This window comes from Elephantulus edwardii, unplaced genomic scaffold, assembly GCF_000299155.1.
Source record: "Elephantulus edwardii isolate Elephantulus edwardi_28Jun2011 unplaced genomic scaffold, EleEdw1.0 scaffold00115, whole genome shotgun sequence".
Taxonomy (NCBI): Eukaryota; Metazoa; Chordata; class Mammalia; order Macroscelidea; family Macroscelididae; genus Elephantulus; species Elephantulus edwardii.
In genome coordinates this window covers 10,872,971-10,891,297 of record NW_006399865.1, presented here as the reverse complement: position 1 = coordinate 10,891,297, position 18,327 = coordinate 10,872,971, and the positions used below count along the sequence as shown (strand labels likewise).

The 18,327-nt window shown below is 44.8% G+C and overlaps 1 protein-coding gene across 1 annotated transcript in view; it reads right to left on the bottom strand.

The window, feature by feature from the left end:
- Positions 1-18,327, bottom strand: part of NHS (Nance-Horan syndrome (congenital cataracts and dental anomalies)) — a 386,812-nt gene that overhangs the window by 47,123 nt on the left and 321,362 nt on the right. The window contains exon 3 of the mRNA XM_006892433.1: positions 10,232-10,384. Within this exon, the coding sequence (XP_006892495.1) occupies positions 10,232-10,384 (153 nt within the window). The remainder of the gene's footprint in view (positions 1-10,231; positions 10,385-18,327) is intronic.

Genomic DNA, 18,327 nt, shown 5'->3' with positions numbered 1-18,327 from the left:
AATAATAAATTAAAAAAAATACTGTTGTCTTGGATCAGATGCACCTTAGTTCTCAATGTGGTACCTTTGCTTTTGAACACCTGAGAGAGGTCTTTTACAATACATCATTTGATTTCTTGACTGCTATATCTATGAACATTGCTTGTGGATCCAAGTGAAAGTAAATCCTTGACAATTTCACTATGTTCTCCATGTTATATTCTTATGACATTCTAATTATTTGAACATTGGTATTGGAGAAGAGTACTGAATATCCCATGGACTGCCAAAAGAACAAAGAAGGTATAGACTGCTGCTCCCTGGAGGCAAAGGTGATAAAAGCTTTGTCTCACATACTCTAGGCATGTTACTAGGTGAAGCTATTCCTTGGACAGGGACATCACACTTGGGAAGATGAAGATTAGCTAAAGAGAGGAAGACTCTCAACCAAGTGGACTGACAACAGTGACTGCAGGAAGGGTTCAAGTGTGTCAGAGATTATAAACATGGCTCAGGACAGGACACGGTTCAAATCTGTCATAGGGCCACTCTGAATCATACCCAACTCAGTGGCACCTAAAAGCAACAACATAAACTACAAGCCAGAATATCTGGCAGCTCATAAGACACTATTTTTTTTTTACCCATGCTAGCAAACAACCTTCTACATTGACCCACTCAGGTGAGGTCAGCTGCCCCTTCTCCAAAGCCCCCACAACTTCCAAGCTCCATTTCATTATATTGATGAAAATAATGACCCATCTCAATGTTCTACCTCTTCCACTGGAAGTCAGCTCTGAGAGGACAGAGACTGAGTGTTCAGCTTTCGGTCCCAGAGCCCTGCAGTACCTGTGCCTTTGTGAGATCTCGTAATATTTGCTGAGTGAATGAATGAATGAATGCTTCTGCTGAAGTCTGCCATTCCCTGCTCCTCCATCTCCTGTGTTGTCAGTGTCCTTGCTGTTCATTCCTTCCTGAGGTTGTTCTTGTCTCCCAAATGCTGGCCCCTTTCCTCTTTGCTACATTCAGTGTGCAGGAACTGAGCACGTGCTCCCAATTACTCTCCATGCCTTACACACTCTGTGCTTCCATATCACTGTATTAAAATTACCTGGTTACTTGTATCTCCCTCACTAGATTAGGACTTCCTTATGGTCAGGAACTAGATTTGATCTTTGAATGATGGCCCTAAATACAGCTGGGTGTGCTACTGAAAAGTTCTTGAAGGCAGCCAGTTTCCAGTGTCTAATCTTAGCCTGACTTTGGGTCACTTTCTGAAACAAATGTCTTCCTTGTCAAGATGCCACCCTATCATCTACTTCCAGCGCCCCCTTCATTTTGCTTTGCAAGCACACAGTGAGCTCTTCTAAACAGGCGGGGGGGGGAAGCTTTGGTCTTCTTAAAAATGTGTCGAAGAACAGGATACAGGTGCCACGGTTAAGACGAGGTGAAAGGAAGTGAGGAGTCAGAAGGGAAACACCAACTCAATCTGTTTCCCATTGAACAACTTGTTTCCCACACGTCTCAAACAATTTGTGCAAGCGAAGGATGGACAGGCTAGGTTAGTAGCTCACTAAAAATAAGTGTAAGTGTGTGAGTGTATGCTGGTGGGACATTGGTCCACTAGAATCTGAAAACAGTAGTATCTCAGTCCCTATGTCACTGGACCAAGTTAATGTAAATCTCTGCCTGGAAATGTAAAAATAAGTCACTTATTAATCTCTCCCTGTCTTACACACATGTAAGGACAATGGCCACATGTAAATGCATTATTAACTTTATGCACTAAAGAATTGCCAAGAAAGACGGAGAACCACAAGTTAAAGGTAAATAACACAATTGAAAAATGGGCCCAGGACATGAACAGACACTTCACCAAAGAAGACATTCAGATGGCCAACAAACACATGAAGAACTGTTCAAAATCCCTAGCTCTAAGAGAGATGCAAATCAAAACAACTGTGAGATATCATCCAAGCTCAGTAAGAATAGCAAAATTTAACAGAGCAGCAAACAACAAATGCTGGCGAGGTTGCGGAGAAACTAGAACTCTTATTCACTGTTGGTGGGAGTGTAAAATGGTGCAATCACTGTGGAAGGCGGAGTGGCGCTTTCTCAAAAAGTTGCAAATAGAGATACCATTTGACCCTGCAATTCCACTAATGGGAATATACCCCAAAGAGACCAGAACTGCCACCCAAGCAGATATATGCACACCCATGTTTATCGTGGCTTTGTTCACAATAGCAAGGATTTGGAAACAATCTAAGTGTCCATCAACAAGTGAATGGATAGATAAGCTGTGGTATATTCACACAATGGAATACTACACTGCATTGTAAAACAAGGAACTCATGCAATATTATTAAAAATGGGTGACCCTGGAGGATATTATGCTGATTGAAGTATCTCAGTCACAAAAGGACAAATACTACATGGTGCCATTGTTGTAAAACAGGACTGACACCGGGGTTGGGGGGAGACTGAGAAAGATGGGATAAATAATGTATACTGCACTAAAACAGATGAGGGAGAGTACTTTTTAAAAGGGTATGTGATTAGGTATTATTGTCATGACAGGAGTCCAGAAAGAAGGCTGCATCGTGGAGTGGACTTGGGGGGGAGAGACTGTATGACAATTAAGGAATTTTTCTTTTCCTTTTCAAAGAGAAGAGCAAATTGGGGGGAGGGACGGGTGAGCAGGGAAAAAAGTGCAACAATGACTGAATAGAAATCCTCAGTCTCTGTAAAGTTTCATTAAAATTAATAATAATTAAAAAACTAAAAAAAAAAAAAAAGAAATACCATTTGACCCAGCAATTCCATTACTGGGAATATACCCTAAAGAAACCATAACTACCACTAAGACAGATATATGCACATCCATAGCAAAGAGTTGGAAACAACCTAAGTGTCCATCAACAAACGAACGGTAGAGAAGCTCTGGTATATTCACAAAATGGAATATTACACTGTATTGGAAAAATAAGGAACTCATGCAATATTATTCAAAATGGGTAACCCTGGAGGATATTATGCTGAGTGAAATATCTCAGTCACAAAAGGACAAATACTGCATGGTGGCACTGTTGTAGAACAGGACTGACATCAGGGTTGGGTGGAGACTGAGAAAAACTGGCTAAATTATGTATACTGCATTGAAACAGATGAAGGAGAGAACTGTTTGACAGCGATATATGACTGGGTATTATGGTTATCACAAAAGTCCAGAATGAAGGTTATGTAGTGGAGTGTACTCGGGGCAGGAGGGGGATTCTATACCAATGAAGGAATTTTTCTTTTATTTTTCAAAGAGAAGAGCGAACTCGGGGGTTGGGGTGGGCAGGGAGAAAAATGCAACCATGAATGTATGGAAATCTAAAATCTCTGTAAAGTTACATCAAAATTAATTTTTTTTAAAAATTTTTTTAAAAAAGAAAGACAGAGAAAGGAAAGGAATTGGATTTTAAATAACTTGGAATCCATTTCAGTGCTACTTCCTTCAGGGAGCCTTCCCTGAAGTTTCATGCCATGTTTAAATACCTTTCCTCTGTGCTTCCGTACCACTGTATTAAAATTACCTGGTTACTTGTGCCTCGCTCACTAGACAAGGGCTTCCTCATGGGCAGGAACTAGATCTGATTGTTCTTTGAATGATGGCCCTAAATACAGTTGGGCGTGCTACTGAGAAGTTCTTGAAGGCAGCCAGTGTCCAGTGTCTAATCTCAGGCTCCTGGAGCCTTCTGTGGAGCCTTACTTCTGAAAGGACCACAAAGCTGCTACCATCCCAGCTCGCATGTCCGCGTTTCAATATTTCTGGTGGAAACCAGCCTTTCCCAGCTGTCTAAATGGAGATGTTCACAGTGGAATCTACTGAGGACTCAAACCAAACCCCAATCAAAGAAACAAAAAAACAAACACAACCCTCCAAAATCACACCCATTGCTATTCAGTAGATTCCAACTCAGAGTGACCCTACAGGATGGAGCAGAAATGCCCCATAAGATTTCCAAAGCTGTAGGCTTTAAGGAAGTAGACAGCCACATCTTTCTCCCGCAGAACATCTGGTGGCTTTGAACATCTGATCAAGTGCTTGATCACTAGGGCTCCAGAGCTTGTTTGTGGAATCGTATAAAACCCCCAAGCGAAATTCACTCCTAATTCTGACTCATGGTGACGCTCCATTGAATACCTGAGGCTGCACATTTTTATAGGAGGTGACCACCTGTCATTGCCAGCCTTTTGACTTGCAGTGGAAACCGTAATGGACGAGTAAACCATGACGAATGTGAGGCCAGTGTTATTCACGGCCACCAGGTGGCAGAAGTGGATTATTCAGAGGAATACATTACTGAACTACTGTTTCTTGGACAAGGGTAAAAAAAAAAAAGTCCCTTTCTAATTTTAATCCTACACTGCATGTTTTTAATTCTGTGATGCCTATAATTCCTGTTTATGGCTCTCCACAGTGGTATTAAAACTACTACACCCAAGATTTGCTATTGAGCCAACCACAGCAAGTCACACTAAGGAAGGGAAGACTTGGCGCCACTGTCTCCCTTCCAAACCTCAGGAGGCCCTGAGCCTCTCTCTCAGCTCCAGGAGAAAGCTCAAGGAAAACTGATATTGGTTAGTTCTGTCACTGAAAGATAAACCTGACCAGGCAGTGGGATGTGATAGCTTCTGAGCGGCTTAATGTTGTCTGGTTGAATCTCTAAAACTCTAATCAGGGATGACATTAATAATAATAAAGGGATAAAAATAATTGCGTCTAAAGGGCTAATGTTGCTCTAGCTCTTTAATGACGGGATAAGACAAAGCCTTTAGTGAGAATTATCATATTCCTCTGTAGTTATTCTGGTCCTGCAGAGCTTGGCGAGTTTTCGGAAGTATTTGCTTCAGTTCCACATTCACTGAGGACCCACTATGAGTCAGATTCATGCGCAGTGGGCTTTTTATTGGGGAAATAAAAATGTAGTGAGCTACAGTCCTTATCCTTGAGTTGCTTTTGTCTTAATTGTGGAAGCCAGACCCTTAATCAGTTCATTTTAAGATGTTCAGAACAGGATGGGAAGATCACCTGATCCAGGCTGCAAAGGACTGGGGAAAGTGTTAAAGAATATTTCTGGTAGCAAAGGCTTTGCCGTGTGTGTGATTTGACTTGCCACCACAGTATCCCTGCAGATGAACTACATACAGTTCTTGTCGTTTCTGTGCCAGATTCTAAGGAGAGAGAATCTCAAGTCTATCCAAACCTAACTGTGGTTCGCATGCTCAAGCTAGCTTTCATATTTGTTCTTCTGATTCAGATAGGCTTCAGGTGACAACAGAAGCGGCAGAGGAGAGAGATGAGGAAGAGATGCTTGCTGTGTCCAAGGACACTTGTCCCAAGATGGAAGTGTGGGTCCCAGTTCCTCCCCAGGAACAGATTTCCCTTCCTCCTGGGCGACTGTCATTAGAAAGGTGGAGTCAGGATTGTGGTTTAAATAGAATGTACAGAAAAACATAGCCAGCACTTCCCTCCCCTTTCTTTGATATTTAGTACTGTCTTATAAAGATAGATAAATACATTTTTTTTATCTCTAAAAAAAAAGAGTATTTCTGGAAAGAGGTTTGTTAAAGAACTTTGTCATCGACTGTACAGTTGAAAAGAGTAGTAAGTGTATCAGGAAGCACTGGTTAAGGGCTTGGCTTAAAATGGTTGGTGGCTCGAATTCACCAGCTGCTTTGCAGAAGAGAGATATGTAAAGAGTACCCCTTTGAAAACTCTATGGGGCAGTTCTGTTCTCCCCTGCAGGGTCTCTGGGAGCTGCAATGGCAACAGGTTGTGTCCTGGATTTAATAGGTATCACTACAAATATTTCTAAGGGATATTGATCAGAACTTTTCATTTTCACAGTATCACAGTGTCTGTCATTAATAACCAAGGGAACCATTTTAGAAACTGTCGCTTAAGCGATCTTACTAGATTGGAGTTTTCAATAAAAAAGGAAATAGACTAGTCGTAGGGAGAAAGACAGAAATCATACATATGTAGGAGAAAAGAAAATGAAAACACCACTTATCATTTTGTTTTCCTATCTTAATAATGACACTGAAATAATTTAAATTTTAATACTTTTGCAAAATATGTCTGAAAGGGACATGGAATTTTGGAACACAGAAATTGAATATATAGGAATTATCTGTTTCCATAGCAAAGATTCCGAAGCCAATAAAACTGGCAGTTCTGATATCCAATGCAGGTGGCTCGAAAAAAGCTGATGCTAATTTTTAACACCCTCGTCCCAATTAGAATGGTGCCAAGGCACTGCAAAGCAACCAGCTGAAGAAAAGTCAGTATCTCTCACCTATTTTGGGGGGCTTTCTTGGTACCGTAAAAGAAATTACGTTGTTGTTGTTAGGTGCCCGTGAGTCTTCTCAAAGCAACACTGTACAGCAGAGCAAAACTCTAAGGGGCCCTGCAGCATCGAAGTTCAAGGGCCCTCCGGTGCTGTAGTCTGTATGGAGTTGTGCGGCTCACTCAAAGGTCCTGCCTCTCTGGCAGTTCGTACCCACCAATGGCTCGGTGGCAGAAAGATGGGCAGTCTCCTCCCTTGTGATGTATATAGCCTTAGAAACCCAATGGAGGGTCAGCTGTGAGTTGGTTCTGACTTGACAGCAGTTACAGAGACAAAGACGAATAGCTGCAGTCAGTTTATCTCAGTCAGAATATCTCACTGCCCGTTACCTTATTTTCTTGCTGACCCTCTACTTTCCCGAGCAAGGGGTCCTTCCCCACGGCCTGGCCCCTTCTGAGAACATGTGCAAGGAACAGGAAGTCAAGTCTCACTGCCCTCACTTCTAAGGAGTCTGGCTGTACTCTTCAAAGGCAAATGCGCTCATTCTTTGTTTATTCAGTCTGTGAGACACCCAGTATTCTTTACCAACATCATTATTCAAAGCACCAATCATTCTTGCTTATTCACGGTCCAGGTTTTGAGGTGACTGAAACAACCACGGCTTGGGTCAGGCACACCTCAGCCCTCCAAATGACATCTTTGCATTTTAACATTTTAAAGCGGTCTCTTGGAACACTCTTGTCTAGTGTAATGTTCTTTTTAATGGTACTCCTGTGCAATGAGAAGGAACTGGGAGTTGGGGGGCCTGTACCTAGGTCTTGGCACGGTAACCAAACCACTGTGGGTGCTCCCGAGCAAATTTCTTAACCTCCCCAGACCTTCATGGTATTCTCTGCAGGAGGAGGATGCAGGCCTAGATTACTTGTTCTCAGCAGTAGCAGAAGAGCCCTCTAGCGGAAGGTTTGGGTTGTTAGAATGATTGGTGGTAGCTAAGGATAGGAGCCATCCTGCAATGTACAGGATATTCTTAAACAATGAAGTGTCTCAAGTCACACATAATAGTCAAATGTCCCATCAAACATCCCTGTGGGGGAAAAGCATAGAACTTAATTGAGACTCAAAGCTAACTCTCCCTCTCTTTTTTAAAATACCTCAATCTTTATTTAAGTCTCATCTGCCAGCTTAGCTTTTTCCACCAAATCGGGGAGCAGACACTTTCACAGGTTCACAATTTTTGCTTAGGCACTGCTTTTGTGGGAGCTATAGTAGCAGCCAATGCGGTCTTTTGAGCTGCTTGTTTAGCCTTTTTTGCTCCCTTGGCAGCCCTGATGGCCTGTTCTCGTTGAGCCTTTCTAACTTCAGGCTTTTGATTCCTCTTGGCCATTACAGCAACAAGAAATGCACCAGTGAGGGCTGCTGGAATCTGCACGGCAGGTTCTTTTCTTTTGAATTTCTTCCAATTGGATCCTTTTGTGCTTTCTTCTAGAAAGGACAGTCCAATTTATCTGCTGTGGGTTCCTTTTGGAAAAGAATGCCAACTTGAATTTTGCATTAAGAAACCCATACCCCTGAAACTCCACCTTTGTGGCTGTGGTTGCAGGGGAACAGGGAAGATGGAGAAGAGGCTAATTCTCTTTTAATTATAAACCAACTTTTTAATGTTACTTATGTTTAATCTATGCTACATATATCCATTGTTAAGGCTGTGTCCTCCTGTCCCCTGTCTCCTTCATTTCCTTCTGCTTATTCAGCCTGGCTTCTGATTATCTTCACCAAACCTATTTCAATGGCTGCAAACTCCTGACTACTGCATCATTATGTCTGTTAGTTTTGTTATGCCTGGACATCGATTATAGAAGAATATCCTTTATAATTTCTCATTATTAACCATTTGGTTGTTATGTGCCATTGAGTCACCTGCTACTCATAGCAACCCTGTGTGCAGTAGCTCTGAACCCTGTCCTATTCTGAGCCGATCTCACTGACTCTGGCACACCTACCCCCTTTATCCCAGTTATTGTGTCAGTCCATCTCATCCAGGGTTTTCCTCTCCTATGCTGTCCCTCCAAACTTCCAAGCATGATGTCCTCCTCCAAGGACTGGCCCCTAATGGCCATGTGCCCAAAGTATGTAAGATGGAGCTTGAAAAATCTTTGCCTCCAAGGAGCAGCTTGGTTTCACCCTTTCACGGCAGACTTGTTTGTTCTCTTAGCAGTCCATGGTATGTTCAGTACTCTTCTCCAGCACCACAACTCAAAGCCATCAATTCTTCTTCTGTCATCCTTAGTCATTATCCAGCTCTCTGATGCATAGCGAGTAACTGTAAAGACCATAACCTAGATGAGGTGCGCCTAGACTGACATTATTACTCTTTAGCACTTTGGAGAAGTCCCTGACAACAGACTTCCCCAATGCAATCCATCTTTGATTTCCTGACTGCTGGTGCCCAGAGTGTTGATCGTGGAGCTGAGCAAGCTATAATTGTTAACAACCTCAATCTCTTCTCCATCTATCATGATGCTGCCAACTGGCCCAGTGGTGAGAATCTTTGTCTTCTTGATGTTGACCTTCAATCCATATTGAAGGCTGCAGTCCTTGACCTTCTGCAGCAAGCGTTTCAGGCTCTCTTCAGTTTCAGTAAGCAGGGTTGTGTCATCTGCTTAACGCAGGTTGTTGAAGAGTCTTCATCCAATCCTGATGCCACATTCCTCTTCAGAAAGCCCTACTTCCCGAATGGTCTAATGTTGCACATACAGCTTGAAAAGTTAAGGAGACAGAATGCATCCCTGACGCACTCCTTTTCCGATTGTGAACCATGCTATCTAAAATGACGTATTTATTAGTCAAGGAAATATTATTTTCTACACTATTAAATTCTATAAATGTGTTGTTGTATACTGCCGAGTTGGAACTGACCCATAGCTGACCCGCCAGCGAGTTTTCAGAGGCAGTAAATCACATGGGAGTAGACAGGCATCTTTCTCCCTCACAGCAGCTGGTGGATTTGAACTGTGTGTCTTTGCATTGGCAGGGTAACTCCTTATATTTATGTCATATGTAAAATATAAAAATAATAATTTGGAAGCAGGAGTGGCATCCACTTCTTAAACAACATGCCTCTGGAAACTCTACGAACTTTGTTAAATATTGACAGTTACAGAAAGGCTTCAGGCCTTTTGTTCACAGGGTCACTATGAGTTGTGCTCGACACGACAGCAATCATCAACAACATATTTTTAATAATCCATTTAATAAATTAAATATCCCCAGGTTCTCCAACACGCAATATTTACTGAAATAGACGACCACCTCTTTCTCCAGCGGAGTGGCCTTGAGTCGGAACTGCCAACCTTTTAGATAGCAGCCAAATACTTAAACACTGCTTCACCGGGAATCTTCAGTTTTCTCTATTTAAAAAACCCCTCAAACTTACTGCCATTAAGTCAGTGCCAGCTCATAGCTGACAAGCCATTATTGGGTTTTGGAGGCTGTGAATTACACAGGAATAGCCTGCCTATCTTTCTTCCCCAGAGGGGTCTTTGTTGTGAGCAGCGCAACTCCTTAGAGACTACGCTTCCAGGCCTAACAAGTCAACTCATTTCTGACCCACAGAAATCAAACAGGACAGACAGAGCAGAACTGCTCTATAGTGTTTGGTTTCCAAGACTGCAGATCTTTACAAGAACAGTAGCACTAGGATACCCACGTGGAGTGCAAGGGAAGCTCAAAGCAACCTTTCGGTTAGCAATCATATCAGCCACGGGTTTTAATTCCCAGGTAGAAAAGCGAGCACGTCAAAGGCCTCGCTATATCATCTGGGGTGTCGGGAGTGATGAGTGGTGGATACCACCTGTGAGCTCTCTCCCCAGCCTCGGCCACAGCCCACCCTGCCCCTGCCTGGCATCAGTCACCTCTGCGCAGCGCCTGCAGGCTCTGCCGGGCATGGCGGTGCAGCTCCTCCACGCAGGGCGGCCTGGTGGCCGGGAGAAAGATGTTTCTCTGCTGGTGCCACGGTGCTCGGTAGTACACACTCAGCTTACTCTCGATGTCCAGGTTGGAGACAGCTGCACGGGAGAAGAGAGAAACGAAGGGTTAGATGTCAGTGTCTTCACACTGGACTCCAAAGGGGCAGGGGTGAGGCGGGTAGGGTGGGCTCTGAGTGGTCTATAAGTTCAGGCTGCTTTGCTCGCATTTAGAATTAAGTCCCAGCTAGGGAAGGGATAGGGGAAGGATTGAAATTTACAATGTCAATTTCATCAATTTCTGTCTGGAGCCAAAGGATAGGAGACCTTAGGATACCAGCCCTCTACCACTATCTTCCTCTGCCTTCACACTCACCCTCTCTGGGGGCTCATCAACCTAGGGAAGGCCCTAGCAAGCCATGCTTGATGAGGGGTCCTGCCTTTCAGTGAAAAGCCTGAAGGCTAAGTCCAAAGGGCTATCTTCAGGCTGAGGACTCGGGATTGACAGTTCTCCCCCCACCGTCTATCCATTCCTGCACACTAACCATACCGTTAATATTAGGTACCCAGACTCTTACAGTACACTCTTGAATTTGAAGACACAGAAATAAATATTAACAGTGCAATGAGACAAAGGTCATATTCATTGTACTTGACTATACAATGACCCCCTAAAATATCTGTTATAATCCCTTGAACCTGTGAATCTTGCCGTATATGGTCTTGAAGATGTGATGAAATGAAGGATTCGGAGATGAGTCTATCTCAGAGGGAGCAAGTGGTGGTAAGGTGTCCCACTATCAACCCAAAGGCAGGTGGTTCAAATCTACCAGTTTCTCTGCAGGAGAAAGGTGGGCAATCTCCTGTGTGATCTCCAGCCTCTGTAAACTCTCTTGAGGGTCAACTGTAAGTTGGTTCTGACTCGGTGGGCTCAAACAACAACAGTAACGAGTGTATCAGATTCTCTGTTTGGGCTTTGATGTGGCCCTGTGGGGGCGGGGCATGGAGGGAGACAGAGGTAGACAGAAGGTGGTAAGAGGGACAGAGAGAAAAAAAATGGAAGATACTGGGCTTTGAAGATGGAAGAAGGGAGGAGCTGCGAGTCAAGTGATGCCAGCAGGCAGTCTCTGGAAGGTGACAAAAGCAAGGATGCAATTCTCCTGCAGGACTCTGAGAAGAAGCCAGCTCTGTCAACACCTTGACTGTAGTCCAGTGAAACTGATTTCAGTCTTCTGGACTCCAGAACTGGGAGAGGAGAAATTTAAGTCTCAAGGTTGTGCTATTTTTCTTACAGGAAACAAATACACATATAGTGATTATAGATTTAGAGCCTCAAATCAGGCCAGTGGACGCAGAGCTCTAACCCCTCCCCGTGTTGTTGTTAGTAGTTACCACTGAGTTCACTCCAACTCATAACAATCCCATGCGCTTAGCCCTTTGTCCCACTCAGGTCTGTTATAGTCTCCCACCTTCAGCTCCAGGGCAGATTCTTCTCTCTGACTTGGTGTAATTCTTCCTGAAGGTTTAATTTCCAGGAAGAATTCAAACTCGGGGACTATCTCCTTGAGTAGGGGAGAATATGTCTATGGGAGGAGTCTAAGAATCAGGAAATAAAGGCAACCGTTTATCTTTCTTGAACTACTCTGTAAGCTCAAGCCTCTCCTTGGAAATCATAAGTGCTTGATCAGTCAGGGGTCACTGAGCCTTGGGAAATCTTGGAAGAATGGCTGACAGAGAAGGCAACTTCTTCAGACCTCAGACGGCAAGGGTCCAGTCAGGATGAGATTTTTTTTTTTCCTTTCTCTTGAGTGAAAGTAGAGGGTGGGAGGTGGTTCCGAAAGTAGAGGGTGGGAGGTGGTTCCGATAACACAGACTTTGTTTAGCTCTCTCAGATGAATATTCTGGTTCAGTGACTGGCACTGAATAAGTCAGGTTTTCCCTGGATGCAGAGGTCAACTCCTGCCCAATTAGGGCAGAGGTGGCCATGAATTCACCTACTGATGACAGTTTAGAGACGGGGCAGCAAGCTAGCCTGGTGGAAAGGCCGGCCCAGAATAGAATGGGTTCTGAGTGGCGCTTACCCAGGCCTATCCTTTCCAGAAACTCTTTTTAAGCTATTCTTTATTGGTTTGCATACAATCATTACTATACATTGTGTTTCACTCCTGTGCATTGTGTTAACTCTTGATGACTTTCAAAAACCAGGTCAAATAGAAGAGCTGACTTCCTGCTCATTATCTCCCTATCAATCTGAAGAAGAAAAACTCATCACAAACGCTAGTCCAAAATGCATTCCTGGGTTCCAATGAGACTTCCCGAGTCAGAATTTCCAGCAGAGAGATTTGGCGGGATGTATCCTTGACGAGTGACCCCTAGGTGAGTCTTACCATCAGACTAGTTTGAGAAACATAAAATGCGATCTGCTGATTCCTTGGGAGTTTGTGAGACCGACAGGAGATGAGAAACATGGTGGGGGCTGGGGGCAAGCAAGGCCTGATGGCCATCTACATTGACGAAATGGTCCACTTTCATAAGAATAGCACTTCTGACCCAGGCACAAGTGTCAGGTGCGGCCAAACGGCACAGGGAAAAACACGAATTCCTGCCTTTAGGGAAGGCTGCTCTCTGGTTCTGTAAGAACAGACTTGGCTGTGACTGTGCCTGGAAACCACAGACTGGGAGCGCTGGTGTCTAGCTGACACCCCTTGACTTGGAGGAGGGGTGGACTAAGACTTGAGAGACTCCCAAGCACTTTACGACTACAGCCCCTAATCCTCCATCTCTGCTTTTCCGTCATAGGCAGTTCCTAATTAAAGACAAAATCAGCCTAACATGAAATAAGTGCGCAAAGAAGTTCAGCATGATTATCTTTCCTCGTTAAATATTACTGCTATATTGAGCATTGCCTGGCTGAGGCCCTAACCACATTCCTGCTGTGCTGAGGGGGCCATCCAATGCTGAGTTTCTGGGCTGCTCAAGAGTGTAGGTTCCTGGGTGCAAAGTCTAGCACATGTGTTCCACTGCGAGTAGCCAAGTCTTAGTGCCTGGGACAGCCTTTCCCGATGACAGCCTTCAGGAGGAGAAATCACCACCTCTTCCCATCCAAAATGTTTTACTTGATCTGCCTAGCAGCTCTAACAGATTTCTGCCACACATTAGCAGGAGAATGTTTCACTCATCAGTTGCCAAGAGAATGTTTATCTCTTAGAGAAGGGAAGGAAAACGCTCAACTCTTTTGCTCCTTTGGTTACAGAGCACTAACTAGTACGTGTCTCTTGGAGAGAAACCGGCATGAATGTGACTCTTCCATGGAAAAGCACTCCATTTTCCTTCCTCAAAGGAAAAGGATTCCTTTTCTGGAAACCAGTTCAACCAAATTTGAAGCCCCTCATTCCTAAGCTGCCGTTGCAAGGCCGCCTGTGTCCTCAGGCAGTTCAGTCTGCCTCCTTTTAAAGAATTCTACTGTGGTGGAGCCGCAACTGGGCCCTGAGTGCTAGCAAGCCAAGCTTCTGTTCTCAGAAAAATGGCATGGGGACAAGTAAGGAGATTTCTCCTTTGCTCATGTGGATCCTATAGGGAGGTTCTAAGATAGCCCCCCAATCCCCATCTCCTATTTTGCACCACCTTTCAGAGTATAACTGCTGCCACATCTCCTCCCTTTCATCTGTTCTTTTTGTCATAGAGACTCATAGTGACTCGATGAAAAAAAGCCCTGAACCCTGTTCTATAACTATCATCATTTCTCTATGTTCATAGACTTGGGACTTGCCAGAGTTACCTAACAATGAGCCTATGGCCTGAGAGTCTCTGGTTTATAGTTGACCAGCATTTGGTGGGCTCTCTTGTTTTGGTTGAGGGTCGTGTGGAATGTTTGGTGGTTTTTTATTTAAGCCACTTGTTTGGAGTCAACACGGCCTCCTGAAGGGCCTTTGTATTTAAAAGTCGGTTAAGCTCTCGGAAGTAGTGAAATTATAATTTAGAGGAGCATTCTCAGTGGTGCAGCACTGGTCTGTCAATTTACTGTGCTGAGGGAACCTGGAGTGGCTATGATGCTGAACACTGTGCCACTGGGGTGTCGATTGCCATAATGGTTACCCATGGTGGACAGTATTAGGTGGAGCTCCCAGAGTAAGACATGTTGGAAGCAGGAGTGGCATCCACTTCCTAAGCCACATGCCTCTGGAAACCCTATAAACTTTGAGAAATGATGATAGTTATAGAAAGGCTTCAGGTCTTTTGTTCATAGGGTCACTATGAGTCGTGCTCGAATCGACGGCAATCAACAACAACATTGTCCATATCCTCTCCTTGATGTATGTGAGATCTGTACATATGGCAAAAGGATTTTGAGGTTCCTACTCAGCTGATGTTGAGCTAATAAAAAAGGATCTTTTTCTCCTGAGTGGGTCTAACACAATCAAGAGAGTGCTTAAGAGAGACAAGAAAAAGCAAACTGCCATGCTGTGGAGAGGACCAGGCACTGGGTAAACAGTAGGGAGCACCCACGGGCTTCCAGCCTTGCCCTACACCTTCCAGGAATGCAAAGCACCATCAACAGAACAGAAGCTAACTAATGGACCTTCCTAGGGAGCTCTGGTGGTGTAGTCTGTAAGGAGTTGCACTGCTGACCCAAAGGCCAGGCCTCTCTGTAGGTTCAAATCCACTAGTGACTCCTTGGGGGGAGGATGGGAAGTCTCTCATGCAGTTTACAGTCCAAGAAACCCACTGGAGGATCGGTTGACCCGATGGCCGTGAGTTCAGACTGATAGAGAATGCTGAGGGAGTGCAACCTGGGCGCTCCTCAGAGGCAAGGATAACACACCCTGGACATGTCATCAGGAGGAACAATCAAGTCCCTGGAAGGGGACAGCAGGCTTAGAAAGGTCCGAGAAGGAAAGGAGGATCTTCAAAGAGAGGGCTTGACATTGTGACAGCAAGTATAATAATGTAAACCACAGTGTATATGAACTTTGTGAACAAACCAATGTTGTTGTTGTTATGTGCCGTCGAGTCATTTGCGACTCATAGCAACCCTATGTACAACAGCCCTAAACCCTGCTCTATCCTGTGCCAATCTCATTGCCTCTGATACACCCATCCCAAGTACCCCAGCCACTGAATCAGTCCACCTCATAGAGGGTCTTCCCGTCCTGCACTGTCCTTCTACTTTACCCAGCAAGATGTCCCTCTCCAAAGACCTGTCTCTCCTTGCAAAAAACAAACCACAAATTTAAAATAAAACAAAAAGAGAGTTAACTTAAGCTCAGCAGATTGTGAAGATGGCAAAAACTCAGGACGTAGAGTGGCTACTCGATGGCACCTAACAGCAACAACCACCGTTCCATGCATTTCCCTAGTCAGTCACTTGCCTTCCCTGATGCTTCTCATCTCCTCCCTTCTGTTACTGCTTCCCAAAGCAAGGGCAGCTAATGCCAGCAGATACAACAGGAAGCGGGGCTATCTGCATACATGGGGTTTCTCCCCCTCTAGGAATGTAAGCTCATCCAGAGGCCAGGCGCGTTGTGTTCATAATGGCAACCGAACACAACTCAAAAAGGAAAGTATTATCCTAAGGAAACGGGGCCTCTGAGAAGGTGAGTACATTTCCACAGTCACGCACCTGGTGTGTTAGAAGCCATAGGATTAGAAACCATACCTGCTGGGTTTCTAAGTCACTGCTATTGCTCAAGTCAACAATGAAATGAGTTTGTCTAAGCTAAGTCGGATCTGGGTGGGGCTGGGTGGGGGTGTCCATGTGCCACATGATAAGTATTGAGTCTGTTTGACTCACAGTGATGCCATATGACAGAGTACAACTAATCTCATAGGGTTTTCTGGGCTGCGGCCTAATGGTAATGAGTTGCTCTGCCAAGCTAAAGGCCTGTGGTTCGAATTCACCAACTGCTCCATGGAAGAAAGATGGGCCATCTCCTCCTGTGCAATTACCCGCCTCTGAAAACCTGCTGGAGGGGCAGGTAGAAGTTGGTTCGGACTCGACAGCAATGAACAACAACCTTTGTGAGAACAGATTGCCAAATCTCTCTCCCTCGGGGCCACTGAATGGTTTTTCAACTGTCAACCTTTCAGTCAGAGCCAAGTGCTTAACCACTGCACCACCACGGCGTGTTCTCGCAGAGGGAGTGCAAATACCTCTTTTTTTAAATGAACATTTTTATATAGCTATACAATCATTCACTTCTAAATAATCATTTGTGTACATTTTGTTTTATACAATCACTTCTGTCCACTGTGTTTGATATAATTACTGTTGACCTACCACTTGTATCTCCCGGTCTCCTCAAGGACCCGTGGCACCTGACCTGCTTTGAGCCCCCGACCCCCCTCCACCCCTGCTGCCACGCTCTCTCCACCAGTCTTTCTTCCTTCTCCCAAGTCCTGAGGAATTTGAAAGTTTGAGTGCTGCCGGTGGTGAAAAATGCAAACCAGTGTGCCAGGTGACTCAGAAATGGAATTTCTACTCCTTCAGGGGAGAGAAGGAATTTGTAACAATGTTCTTAAAAAGCCTACAGGACAAACTTCCTCACACACTCCTGCCCTGCCACCTGTCACGCCCACCCTCTCACACAGCTCTCTTGCCCGGAAGACATTCTTCGCAAACCATCCATTGTAATGCCTGGTGACAGAACGCAGTGAGGAGTATATTAACACATTAAAATATTAATGGGCGTCTGAAATCATATCACAGACGTGTAGCTGCTTAGCTCCCTGTCCTTTCTGCACAGAAGCCCATGCTCGGCAGCAAGCAGCAAAATGGAAACGTTCTCACTTCCTGTCGCTGCTGCCTGAATTCTCAGATCTGCTGGGAGGGTGGGGAAGGGATTTCAACAAGTGAAGCCATTCCTTCCCGCCGGCCCTTTCCTTCCTGAGAAACTAGCCCCTTGTTCTACTCTGCTTGGCAGCCTGAAGAAGGAAACAGGTACCTCGAAGACCACCGGGACCCTGGTCACCTGTGGAGCAGTCCAAAACCGCAGCCAGGCCCCTAGAACACTGCCCCTACCGGGCTTCCTTTTCTGTAGAGTCACAACGAATGCAGACTGGTTCCCTGGTATGGACAATGCAAAAATCCTTGTTATGGAAAAGCTGCTGCCAAGGACTTCTCCAAGGAGCTCAGGAACAGGAGCAACACTGTCAGTCTAAGGACAAAGGTGCACCTGATTCAAATCATGGCCTTTTCAATTACTTCCTGAGCCCCTGAAGGTTGGACAATGAATAAGGAGGACAGAAGAAGAACCAAGGCCTTTGAGCTGTGGTACTGGAGAAGAGGATGGAATATCCCATGGACTGCCAAAAGAATAAACAGGTTTGTCTTGGAGAAAGTGCAACCAGGGTGTGCTCTTTGAAGGCAAGGATGGTGAAGCTTTGTCTCACACACTTTGGGTATGTTGTTAGGAGGGGACAGTCCCTGGAAAAGGCCATCATACTGGGAAATGTGGAGGGTCGGCAAAGGAGAGGAAGACGCTCGACACAATACCAGGCATGGTCCCAAGGAAAAACTTCTAAGAAATGTGTGAAATGCTTGTTAGTGATGCTGGTAAAGTTTGGCAAAGAAATGGAATGTATCTAAATAGCTCAAGGTAAGCTTTGCACCAACTGAGGAGTTTACTTATCAATGGAATTAGAACAGAAGAAATTTGAGTTGTTTAGACCATTCTGGCTGTACTCCAATCAAGATTGTTGTTGTTGTTATGTGCCGTCGAGTCGTTTGCGACTCACAGCGACCCTATGTTCAACAGCCCTAAACTGTGCTCTATCCTGTGCCAATCGCATTGCCTCTGATAAACCCATCCTGAGTACCCCAGTCACTGAATCAATCCACCTCATATAGGGTCTTCCCCTCCTGCACTGTCTCTCTACTCTACCCAGCATGATGTCCCTCTCTAAAGACCTGTCTCTCCTTACAACATGTCCAAAGTATGTCAGACAAAGCCCCAGAATCTTTGCCTCAAAGGAGCAGCCTGGTTTAACCCTCTCTAGGATGAATCTGTTTGTTTTCTTGGCAGTCCATGGTACATTCAATACGCTTC